This window comes from Watersipora subatra, chromosome 9 (genome assembly GCF_963576615.1).
Source record: "Watersipora subatra chromosome 9, tzWatSuba1.1, whole genome shotgun sequence".
Taxonomy (NCBI): domain Eukaryota; kingdom Metazoa; phylum Bryozoa; class Gymnolaemata; order Cheilostomatida; family Watersiporidae; genus Watersipora; species Watersipora subatra.
The window spans coordinates 41,844,195-41,857,426 of NC_088716.1; the positions used below are offsets into that span (position 1 = coordinate 41,844,195).

The 13,232-nt window shown below is 35.5% G+C and overlaps 2 protein-coding genes across 5 annotated transcripts in view; one reads left to right on the forward strand and one right to left on the reverse strand.

The window, feature by feature from the left end:
* Positions 1–1,102, forward strand: part of LOC137403961 (hemicentin-2-like) — a 58,594-nt gene extending 57,492 nt beyond the window's left edge. For all 4 annotated transcript variants that reach the window (XM_068090098.1, XM_068090099.1, XM_068090100.1 and 1 more), the window contains one exon: positions 657–1,102. In XM_068090098.1, the coding sequence (XP_067946199.1) occupies positions 657–814 (158 nt within the window). In that variant the 3' untranslated portion in view covers positions 815–1,102. The remainder of the gene's footprint in view (positions 1–656) is intronic.
* On the reverse strand, positions 968–13,232 carry LOC137403962 (uncharacterized). Its single transcript, XM_068090102.1, has 5 exons — positions 13,124–13,232; positions 12,686–12,770; positions 8,923–9,112; positions 1,976–2,125; positions 968–1,566 (listed from the first exon to the last, which is right to left on the reverse strand). Exons 2-5 carry the CDS (start codon positions 12,749–12,751, stop codon positions 1,358–1,360), a joined length of 615 nt encoding a protein of 204 aa, XP_067946203.1. The 5' UTR covers positions 12,752–12,770; positions 13,124–13,232; the 3' UTR covers positions 968–1,357.

A 13,232-nucleotide genomic window follows, 5' to 3' on the forward strand; every position in this document is an offset into this window, starting at 1 on the left:
CGAATGCATATTGTCACTGCTGCCTTGACCATACTTCATACAAGCATATATACCATAAAACCCCTAATTAAATGCCATCTTTTTTTAACACCACCTCTATTTGACCGCCACTATATGAGAAGGGTAATACAAACAAAACGATGCTGTTTTTATATTCATAATGAAGTTAAAAATGGGAGACTCTGCTGTGATTTTTTGTAGTATTTTGAATAACCAAAACAAAATGCAAATCATATTAAAATTGCCGACTCTGGCACCGTTGCAATAGAGATATAATATTGGTCGTACTTATAGACCGCTTCACAAAAGTACATTTAAAATCTTTAGTAATTTTTACCCAAAGATTTAGTGACAGTAACAACACATCCATTAATATATTGGTTATACTAGCGTTTTGTCAAATATTAGGTTATCTTAAACTTACAAAAGAAAATGATGCAGCTATAGCGGACCTTTCATAGCATTAATTCCTTTAAACAACTAAGTAGATGGTCAACTAAGTCACTATAACAACAGTACTTTGCATTTTTCATATGATTATAAATCGATTTGCAGGAAAACCACCTCTGAGTAAAATATCATACGGCTGTCATTTTACATCCTTTAAATAAATGCTAGTTAAGAATCACACTATACCTTGTCTAATTATTTCATAGGTGGAGTACCAGACATCACAATGGTGAATGAGCTTTATAAAAGTATGTTCAAAGGATGCATCAGCAACCTTCGCACCTCGACCTATGAGAATTCGGGAAAGGACATTGATCTCTTCGACAGCCTTGTAAAGTCATTGTATGTCACCCAGAGTTGCTAACAATGATGGGACTAGTGAGTGCTACAAATAGACAAGCAGTTGGTTGCTGCTGTATTTATCCAGATATCTGGAACATAATGACTATTGCTTTTCATTTTATAGTTACACCTATCCATATACAGCTCAGTGCCTCATATGCGTGAATGTTGTACGTTGATAAATATTTACTCCATTTTATTATGTTTTTTCATATAATTTCTCCATAATCTTACCTAGCAATGGCTTTGCAAAGCTCACATGTTACAAAAATTTGGTGCTTGTGCAGTGAATAAATAATAACTACCCGCACATAGTTACATATATCAGGTTGGTACTGGTACAAATTAGCATGTAAATTTAAAATAAAAAAACTTGTGTACAAAATGCTTGAAAACCAAGAAGTGAGAAGTTTTGTGTAAAAGTAAAGACACGAGATTGTAGATTGACGGAAAGGATGATGGCAAAAGCAATAGCAAATATATAACTAATCACCTTCCAATAATCATTCGGAGGGAATCTAAAACTATTGGCAATGCTAAAGAAGGCTACCTCATTGCCTTAAATCTAAGACCGCATAACCTTTTCTCGGACCAATGTCTCATCAGGTGCTCTGTCGAAGGAAAGTAGGATTACTACTAAGGCTATAACGAGCAAGGAAGCCCAGCCTAGCATATATGCCCAGCCAACACTCCAGTCTGACTGTGTCACCGTGTTTTGCAGAGCTTGGCTCACCATCACAGGAAATGTGATGAGGGCAATGAGCAACAGCACACCTGAAATACCGGTGTCGTATACATTAGGTTACATATATGAAATCAAAGCTATGCATAAAATATAATTCTGCACACAATTCATATGATGAACCGTTTGAATATTATATAAATTAAACATTATCATAAGAATACACCGCAATTCATTCTATTTATTGCATAGCCTAGAAACATACAATGGGCCCATAATAAATACTGCAGATAATTTCAAACACAGCAATGAAACAGAGGCTTGAAATAAAAGATAATGTGAGAACATTAAATTCGCAACTAATTATTTGATAAAAAAGGTTTTCACTGTCACTTTGCCTTGGTAAAAGGTTTCCTTTTTACGTTTCACCATCAGCCTCTTCATGTTCACTCGTAAACAAACAGTACACAACGTAATATAGGGATGGATGTCGATACGCACCTGTGATGGCTGCCAGCATTAAAGCCACCTTATACAGAATCAACTTCAGCTCATCCAAGTGGGACAGCATTGCATAAAGAAGAAGGGATGCTGCAGCAAGCATGAGTATCCAACCAATAATAATCAAGGCTGCCACACCTTTCATGTACGCTGAAATTGCAATCATTAATAAAAAAAACAAGTTGAGATGACCTGGAATGTGTCACAACACCTGGATCTACAGGCGTCATGACAGGTGTCAAGTGAAAAAAATGACACTTCAAATTGGGAGATGATGCTAAGTGACTCCAAAATATAAGAAATCGTCAAATTAGCTAATAATGACAGAGTATTAATTTTTGTTAAATACTCCAAGGCCCAATCTATATTTCAACAACATGCTCTTTCCTATGATCCTCTACAGTCTACACTATCTATTGCTTGGTTAACTTGTTAGTTAGCTAAAACAATCAAGATGAGTTGCAGAGGGCATAAACATGATTCGTGAATATAACATACAGCCAGTGTTAATCCAAGCACATTTAATCCTGCTGTGGTAGGCCTAAGTTATGAACAATAATTAAAATTTCATCGCCATTCCATATCTCATAAAAGTCCTGATTGAATGTAAAGAAATTAATATTTTGGATATACCAGTTGGTAATCTCAATTTAAAGAAACCACAAGACACTCGTGCACAGGTTCAACAGTACTTGATCGAAAACATTGCCATTATGAGCTCACTCATTTGCAAGATGTGTTTTTGATAAAAAAAGGATTCTTAAAAGAATAAAGTTGTACAAAACTTGGTTCCTGGTGTCAACCATTTAATCTCAACTATAATTATTTTCATGAAAGGACAGTACAAATGCTACACCTTAATATAGAATCATGTGAGTGAATGGATGTGGCCCCTTATCAAGTCCATTTACTCGATTCCTTAGTAATTGCTGTTGCAATTACAAACGTTTTATATTTAATACAAAAATCAACTAAAAAATTCATTACATTTACGAGTAAAAGTTACAACAGCAATGAGATAGTGTCTAAACACTCACTAAGTGATGCATAATAATGCTCTTTGAGGTTATTCCAGGTGAGAAGCACTAAATTGTGTTGTAGATGTGATGATAAAATTCTCACAGCAGTGTTCATGCAATATTTGACTTTAATGATGGTAAAGTAAATTTATTTGTTTTTAATAAATTATAACACTGTATATGAGATGATCCATAAAATTAGTAGAATCTTGCACGAGGAACTCCACGAGAATAACAGGAGGGGTATCCAGACAACTAGTAATGAAACTATCCAGACCGTAAACAATATATAGGTCAGTTTGGTTTTGACTTTAGACCGATTTGGTACACAAGGCCGGCCAACATAACTGCGAACCCATGAACCCAATGTAATTAATTTAATTTCATACCGGCTATTGACAATGAAATTTATGTCCAAGTAATGTTCAAGTATTCAAAAATAATTACAATTTTTTCAATTATATTAGTAAATCTGCACTGAATTGTTCAACTTTTTTAACTTTCCATATTCCTTGGTGTTTACTAATAATCAGGGTTGGAAAAAACCACGGTTTATATGAAAAAACCAAAAAATCCAGGTTTTTATGGTTTAAACCGGTTTTTATGGTTTAAAACCGGTTTTTATAATTTTACCAAGGTTTTTGCAATTTTAAGTCTAATTAACATCACATACTATAACTGCTTGATTGAGTATTGAACATACATATGTGGAATCATCTGTTAAAGATGGTACTGTGGGAGTTGTTATGGAAAAAAAGAGAGAAAACATGGAAATTTCAGAATGAGTCTAAATCAAACATGGTCGATGTAATACAGAACAGAAATCTTATCACATAAAATGAATATTTTACATACAGCTCTATGTATAAGTAGGAACTTTAATCCCAGTGATTAGTCGTGTGGTAGTGTAGAGCAGAGCATAATGCAGATGCATTGTGAGTGTTTGGAGCAGTGGCAGATGACTCAACTTCTATCACCTGAATATTAGCATCACTGTCTAAATTGGCGTTTTCAGCTTGACATTTTACTACGTGAGCTTAAGCCTATCTGCGTGACCTCGCGTTACGACAGCACACCTACAGTCATACTTCAACTTACGAGCTTAATGCGTTCCAAGACTGAGCTCGTATGTCAATTTACTCGCATGTTGGTGCAATTTATTTATATATAGAACAATTAAATATATAATTAATGGTTTCCATACTCTGTAAAATGCAAATAAAACACTCAAAACAAGATATTGTAACAGAAAGAACATGTTGGTTGTTGTCCTAACTTACCACTTGCTTTCAAAAAGCAACAAATAAAAAATAATGCAAGAAAATGTGTTAACCCCGTAGTGCCCAGGCTGTGAATTAAATGTTTTATTTGAATAACTCTACTATTTTTTGACTCAATTATCATGCCTAATTCCATCTCAAAAGTTATTTTTTTCAATTTCAAGTTTTTGCTATGGTCTGAGATTACGTGACATATGCGTCACATTAGGCATTAAACGATATCGCATCAATCCGTGACGTACATACTGTACTTTATTGATTAATTGCTTACAAATTATATTCAATAAGAATAATAAAAAATTAAAATGTTATCATATTATGGAAGCAGTCTGATCAAATTACATTTCAATTATGAAAGTTCATGAAACAATTCCTATCATCCACAAAACATAGGCGAACACCACATTTGCTGCACATTGTGGTGGTTGCATTGACTTCACAAAGTCGACACCTTCCACGCTTTTCAGCTTTGGTTGGCCAGTGACTGACTTTATCTTTGCGAATATCAATGCATGGCAGGTTGGTAATTTGTCGTTTTGATAATGGCAGTGGAGACGAAGCAGGAAGACTTCTTTTTTTGCTTGCGTTGACAAGAACTAATGCTGAGGCTACATAGCTCTGAAACTTACGCTGTGGCAACAACTCATTTTTTGGTAGATTCAACAGTTTGTGGTCTCTTCTGTGCATGAGCCATGCATTTACAAGACCAACAGAAAGCATGTGCCAAAACAAGTAGATGTACCACCTTCTTGATTTTATGCGAAACCTATATTTTGCCAAGAATGAATCTAGCAAGTCTACGCCACCCATGTGTTGGTTATAGTCTCTGATCACAGCTGGCATGGGTACATCCAACTCCTTCTTCTGCTTCTTGTCCCATCTCTTAGTTGTTTGTATTGGATCTAAGCAAGTAGTAGTGGACAACATTGTCACAGCTCGGTTGTCATACCATCTAACTGCAGCAATGTTACTCTCTTCATCTACTCGGTAATCATACGAACCACGACCTTTCTTTCTTAGATCTGATTCATCGGCCATGCTGATTCCTGGAAGCCTGTTTTGTCTGACAGTACCAGTGTAGTATATTCCATCATTTGCAAGTTTTCTTAGTAAAGGTATACTAGTAAACAGATTGTCAGCATACACTTTATAATTTTGATGTTTTGGTAAAGTTGATGTGAGCTTAGAAACGACATCACCTCCCTGACCTAATTCTGTCCGAGTTCCATCGCCACCTTGATAGACATCAAAATCACTCAGCAGTCCGCTACTGTTAGCCCTTGCCCATATTTTGAACCCCCATGGGTGAGGCTTGCTTTTTATATACTGTCGTATAGGACTTCTAATTCCTCTATACTGACACATCATTTCATCAACTGATGAATGTTCTTCTGGGACAATTTCTAGACACTGCTTCCTCATAGCGTTTAGCCAAGGTCGAATTTTCCACAATTTGTCTTCTCGCTTTGCTTGGTCATCTATTGATGCATTATTGATAAAGTGAATCATGGTACAGAGTAGTTCAAACCTATTCCTTGACATGACACCACTGACTGGCTCATATGAACTTTCAGATTCCCAGTATTGCCGCACGCTAGCCATTCTCACTAGTCCCATTCGAAAAAACATTCCCACCATCTGTTCGAGTTCTTTCACTGTAGTATTGGCATATTTTCCAGTTTTTTGAACACTATACAAGTTAGTATTTTCTGCGAGGCTACTTATCATGTCAGGTGTTACGAACTTCTGAAAGTACTCATAAGGTGTGAGTAGATGTTGATTTTTATCAGGCTGCAGTGGTGAACCTTTGAAGTCTGCTGAAGGTGGACAAAATTTCTGTTTCTTCCATCGATAAGTTGGCTTACTATTTCTGGATGTAGAAGCAGACTGTGGAACCAAATGTATAAGGGGTTCATCGTCGCTGCTGCTGTCACTCTCACTATTGTATTGAACGCCATTCTACAATTTCAATATATATGCTATGTATATAGTTGTTGCACCAAATATTGAAAAACTTGCAGTCTACCAAGTGCCTGATGCAAAAACAAACTCTGAAATACATATTTTATACTAAAACTTGTTGGCTTTTATTCACCTGTGAATTTGGAGTCCAGTCTTCATCTGAATCACTTTCATTATCAAATGTTTCTAAATCGCTGTCATCCGCATCAATCATATCAAGTATGTTTTCCACTCTAACATGTTTCTTATGAGAAGCCATAATTGTCAAATCGTTGCTATTTTACAGTAGTAGATCTACAAGAATAAACATAGACATGTGAAATTACCTATTTCTAATACATATATGTATGAACGCATGTCTTGGCTCAACATTCTCAGCAGCAAAATTTCTCTGTTATTGAGAAACATGATTTTTTGATAACTATAGTGCCATTAGGGCACACTGTTTGCTGACCAGCCAGGTATAAAGGTATAATAATTAAATCTAAGTGATTAAAAAGAGATATGGAAGCCTAATATAGGCAAAACATACAAACATTCCAGTAACTGATTGAGCCAAACAGATTTCAGTGTGTTGAATAGTAAATGACACTAAATGCCCAATGTGACACATGTGTCACATAAAAATATTTCTCTCTAATTTGGTCCAAACTGTGAAAAAACAAAAAAATAATGGCTACATCTGAAGAACAGACATACTTGAACACAATTATGAAAAGTAATATGTTGCAAACTTACCAGTTATAATGTTTTTCCCTTGATGTTTCAGCAGTATGGAATTAGACTTCACAAAATGGAGAGCAAGAAATCCAAAATGGCTACCAAGTCACATGGCTTCAAGTAGCCAATCAAAACTAGTTTGCATGTGTTGATAGCATAACAGAGGGATTATAGTGACAAAAAGCTTTGCCTCCATGTGCTTATCTATAGGTTGAGAGCTTCCAGAATGTTCTGTGACATATATGTCACTATGGGCACTACGGGGTTAAATTAAAATGTAAAATTAAATACATACAATAGCAGCTAACGCTAGCATTTGCCAGAGAGAGATATATAAGTTATCCTTCATTACAACAGTTGTCTTTGATAAATTTGGATTTTATCAAAGTCTTAAAAGACAAACTTAGAAGCAAATCTAAAAGCAAACTTTCATTTTTAACTTAACGTAATTAAAATTTCTTCGGCGTTCATAGTTTGAAGTTTCTCGCTAGTTAGCTAATTTTTCCTTTGTTTCGCTTTCACGACTAGCTGGCCGTTTTAAGATGAACCTATCTAAGGACGTTTGCCTTTGTCGCCCTTTCAACATGTCGCTATTAGGACGAACACAGGTGTCGTCACAAAGGTTTAATGCACGACCACTAGCCAACTTGTCCGAATGTCTATTTTTATAGTTTTGATAGATAGCAACGGCCTTTTCAAATAGCGTCGTTTCAGTTACGCTGTCACCGGCCAATTGTTTATCTTATATCCAATGCCTGAGCGGTCTCTCCATCAGCAGTGGTGAAGATCGCCGCGCCGTTTAGAAACTACGGTTAGTACTTTTGTGAGCTAAATGCCCTGAATATAATCCTTCTGTTTGATAATTGTGGATGTATTTCTGTCATATTGCTGAGCTAGCTCAATCATGCATACACATTTCGCATATTTTTCAATAATTTTCCGTTTAATATCAATTGTTATCATTTGCGTTTTCTTTGCATTATTTTTCATTTTACTGGCAAACTTTCGGTCTACGCACAGTACTTTTAATTCACATAATTCTGCACTGAAAAGCGTGCACAAAAACACGGTACAAAAGTATAACCTGTGCAGTTGAAAAATACAGATTGATGCTGTTATCATAAAACACCTCCGGCATACTTGGCAACTGACTCACGTGCTCGTATCTCAAATATGGCTCGTATGTTAGTGCTAAAACTTGCTTAAAAGCTGGCTTGTATCTCAAGTTTCTCGTACGTTGGAGCACTCGTAAGTTGAAGTATTACTGTATTACGTTTTGCCTTAAAACCTTTGCCTTTCAAAACTTTTCAAAACGCAACAAACTTGATAAATGAATTCTAACAATCCAACTACTGTGGCTTGTACCTAATAAATGAAATATTAGTTTGCAAACTTAAAGCTTTTGCCCAAAAGGATTTTATTGTTTTAATTTCTAATTATAAGTTATCCTTTCTCACTGGCCAGACTTGAGAAAGTATTCATTCATTATTAGAGACGATGATTGGATTAGATTTCACATGGTTTTTATATTTCATCAGTAAAGAGATCATCATATCACTTGATAAAACCAATTGAAAATGAAATTCACTAATTCATTGTTGTGCTAGGATTTCATGTAGTTTCAACTTGAGCTCTGCCATCAATTTACTACTGTATCCTAAATAAATTTCCACAGCTTATAATTACATATAATTGCATTTCTACCGCACATGAACCACTAGGAGCTTAAAATATTATATTTTCACAAAAAATAATGAAAAAACCGAAAAAAAACGTGTTTTTCGAGCTGGTTTAAACCATCGGTTTAAACCGAGCCAAACCTGCTAATAATTATGTATTTGCAAATGAAGCTTTCATTAATATGAGGTTCTAAGGATAAAAATTATAAAAACATTTCAACTTTTTAACGATTTTTCATGACAACTGAATATCAATACCCCGATTATTTATATATTTTTATACTTACATTTGTCCTGGTTGATACAATCAATCTTTTCTGTACGTTCTCCATTATACCAAAATGAACAGATTCTGAACAAGCCTTCTCTTTGAACGTTTGCAGATGAGGCAGTTTCCCGTGTATGCACCCAATCATTTGGGCATATTGACACTATCATCATGAGGGTGACAATAAAGCAGCATACTACAGCTACTACCTGTGCAAGTACATAGTATTGAGTACTCATGAGTCGTGACTAATAAATGCCTCATCAGTCAGCACAAAAAAATTGTCCAGAAAACTTAAGCCCAGAGCGTAATTATAAGCAATATATATTATGAGGAGAGCTTACTTTGTATGAATATAAAAGCACTAAAACATCACGGCACCAATACTACGAACTAACCTCACGCTATGTTATTTTGAGGGTGACTTCCTGAAGAACAATTTTATTTAGACTACCAACTCTTTAGTACCAACCAATACCACACACGAAGCAGCCAAAACCAGCGCTGAGTTTAATTCATCATGGGTTATTAAGACTGCATACTGTTTGGGTGGATGCAATAATGATATGGCTTTACTTTACACGATATGAAAATTTTTTTACTTTACACGATATGAAAAAAATTTAATCAATAGATACAATGGTCTTTGGATGGGTCTTTGGTTCAGTGATACAAACCGAACATGTTAATTCTCAAATGGCTGCCTATACGCATAGCCATTGTTAATAACAGTAATACAACTTTTGCTTGTAAAGTGTTGTAGTTCATACTATTGCTATAAAATGTCTGCAATGGTGTTTCAGCATTTCTGTTTTTGTCATAGAATTCTTATAGTGGCCAACCTACATAAACTAAGGGCTGAACCGAAGACCAAGACATTATTATACCTAACTCACAGTAGAAATGTGTGAAAATCATTAGGCGATTAGGTGATGTGATTGTAAAAAGGAGTACAGATCAATATAATTCCAACAAAGCATTCACATTAATTTTATCAAAAGCCTTATTACCTAATAGATGCTGTAATGTACATAAATGGTTCCCACTTTATTTTACACACATGTTTGCTTGTTTTGCTATAATGTGTAAGATATTTTGTAGGATGCTCATGTTAAAATATTGTTAGAATATTTAACAAGATGATGTCTGTGTGAAAATTCAGAAAGTTATTTTGAAAACTCTAAATTAATTTTACTAATTTCTGCTTAGAATGATTTGTTACAACGCAAAATAGTTTATGATAACTGCACAGACCTTTGTTTTATGTTTCGGTGGTGAATATATCGAGCATCTAAATTGATTAGTAAAACAAGCTAGGTAGATAATTTCCGAGATTAATCGCATCCCAGTTACTGTTTTATAACTTATCTTGAGCGCATTACTTGATATAGCCTAACTAGGTAATCTTTTAATCCGGCTGTGGATCAATATCACAGCAAATATAGGGGAGGATAGGGCACGTTGCAACAAAAAATGTATTTTTGGCTATAAAGTTTTACTAAAATATTGGAATATAATTTAAATACTCACATAGGATGCAGAAGTATGTTTTACATAATGTGTGTTAAATGCCAATTCTGCTAGTTGAATACTTTGAAAAAAAAATCACAAAAAAACTAATTGCACAATTGGTGTGTTAACGTGCCCCGGTAAGGGGTACGTTGAAACACCCTATGAGGCACATTGAAACGTCCTTAACTTTCATAGTAAACTTTAGTTTTAGAATTGTGTTTTCTTGAAATTTATTTTCAGCCAAACAATTTAAATTTCCATTATTATCTGAGCAAGAAAAACTTAAAAAGAGTTGGCTATAAACTTTAGAACACTGTACAACAATCACGACAAACAAACTTCCACAGCACAACAAAACATATATATGTACATGTTGATCTAAATATCAAACTTTTCTTTTTTTATCTTAGCATTTGCAGTCGTGATATCAATATGTCCAGAGATTTAGGGGTTCAAAGCTTCAGCACTACTCGAGCTGTTCCCTCCATAAGAATAGAGGGACAAGTTTGAGACATGTTGCAACTTGCCCCTTCATTTTTATCCTTAGAACATGTTGCTACTAGCCCATACCCTTTGTGTTTCAACGTACCCCAAATGACTGAGTAACCAAAATGTTTATTCCAACTCAGGATGATGTAACATCATGAAGTTGTTGGGTGCATTGTGAAAAAAAAACATGTCTATAGCTGCCTCCACTGACTTTTGTTAACACGGGATGATGTACAAAAACGATATGCAATTCTCTAAATTTGGATATAAAAATAAAAGAGCAAAAATTTACCAATAAATTTTACTAAATCATGGCTCACTTAAATTGCTGTTCTTTTCATTTCATGTAATCAAGATATCTCATAAGATGACCTAGGAAGCTCTTTAGTTAGTGAAGTAAAAATTCAAAATGATGTAAACAAGCAAGAAATTTGAAGTGTGTTGCAACGTGCCCCATTCTCCCCTACTCCTGAATTATAGTGTTGTATGGAGATACTGCGAAAACAAGATACCAACAGGGAATGCAGCCAGACCACAGTATAAGCATATAATACGTACAAGCAGGAAGACGCCTAAAACATGTCAACAGATCCAATAATTGAAAACGTCAAAAGAAAATTAGAAACTTCCGAATTGGAAGAAATCAGTCATGGGAACTGCATCAGCACCGCCTGTGGAAACCACCAAAGGGAAGTGGAAGCAATTAAACCTACCAACCACCTTCACCAGAAAACCACCAGAGAAACGTTAGAGACGAATCAAATGAGTGCACACATATGAATCTGCTACCCCTGTCAAACATGACCTAGATACCAGGAGTAAGTCACGAGCTCCACCCTACACACCGACATCACGTGCACCAGCTGAAGACTTACACAAACAATATATCTTCATACGCCTGACAGAAAGCATTGAACCTTAACACTCAACCTACACCAACAGGCTAGCCATCCCACATGCCAGACATCTATAAAAGAGAACAGCTCCAATGACTCAGCATCTCTATCCCCATCTCTATCTCCGGCTCTAGCTTGAGCTCTGGCTCTCTCTCTCTCTCTCTCTCTCTCTCTCTCTCTCTCTCTCTCTCCCCAAGGGCCTCCTTGGACGTTTTCCTATCTGCCTGCTGAAGAGCCTCTCTACCGATGGAGCCACCTTCTCCTTCATCGGCTGAGCCTCTTCTACACCACTATCTCAACTGCTGGCACTCTCTACATATAGCCTCTCACGACTCTCGTTTGACTGTCAAAACTCACAGCTGTACAGGGCTGATCAACAAGCATAGATGACCGTTCGTTTTATTAGCTTTTCTGATTGTTTGTCATTAATATTATTGTTTTAGAATTTTGTTAGTTGTGTATTTCATTGTTTGACTTATAGAATAAAGAACTAAGTTTGACTGGTAGATATTAGTATTGCTTACAATAGCTTAACACCTTCCCTATGCCTGAACCAGTAATAATTAAACTAGTTCCCACAAGCTAAGCAAAAGTGCACAAACTAAACATAGTCAAAATAGAATAATATGACAAGCAAATTCAACACTGATGTTGTGTGTGAATTCGGATTAGTTATGCATAACACAATTTCTCCACAACCACACATAACAACAGCGTTACTTGTATTTTAAAAGCTTCAAAGCTAACTGAATGCTTTCCAAAATCTGTTGTACTCATTGTACTATTTTAAAGATAACAATAACAGAGCTAATTAAACGGAACACGGACAGTTCTAAGACGTTGTTTAAGCTTATACTGCATCTAAAGTTCATATTGCATACTCACTCTAGCTGGTCTATAGATATTGACAACCTCTAGTCGAGTGCTTTCCTCGCTTCCACCCCAATCCATAACTCATTCCATCCACAACCTGAGTTAAATACCGCGAGTTTTAACGTGGATAAAAAGCAAGGATACCTTGATTAAAAATGAGTAGAACAATTGGCAAAATTAAAACGCATCACTAAAACGATACTAAAAGTTGGTGCACTTAGGCTTGTTTTTACACAACACGTTTGTGACTGTCATTATTGAAAATATGAATTACAGGAGCTACATAAATAAAGCTTGAACAATTATTTACTTAACATAAGAACAAGACATGCAGAACATCGCTCGGTCTTCATAAAAGCGCGGCATCCCAAACGTTTTTCATCAAACCTGCATGCATGGTAGTTCAAAACAACTACATGTAAAACTAGTTTGCAGAAAATAAGAAGTTACCTTATGACTGATAGCAGACTGTTTATTACGAATTAGGGTATATCAAACAACGTCTGCTGACACTGCCGACACAACTTTTAATAAGATCAAAGGAACCTTTATGCGATTG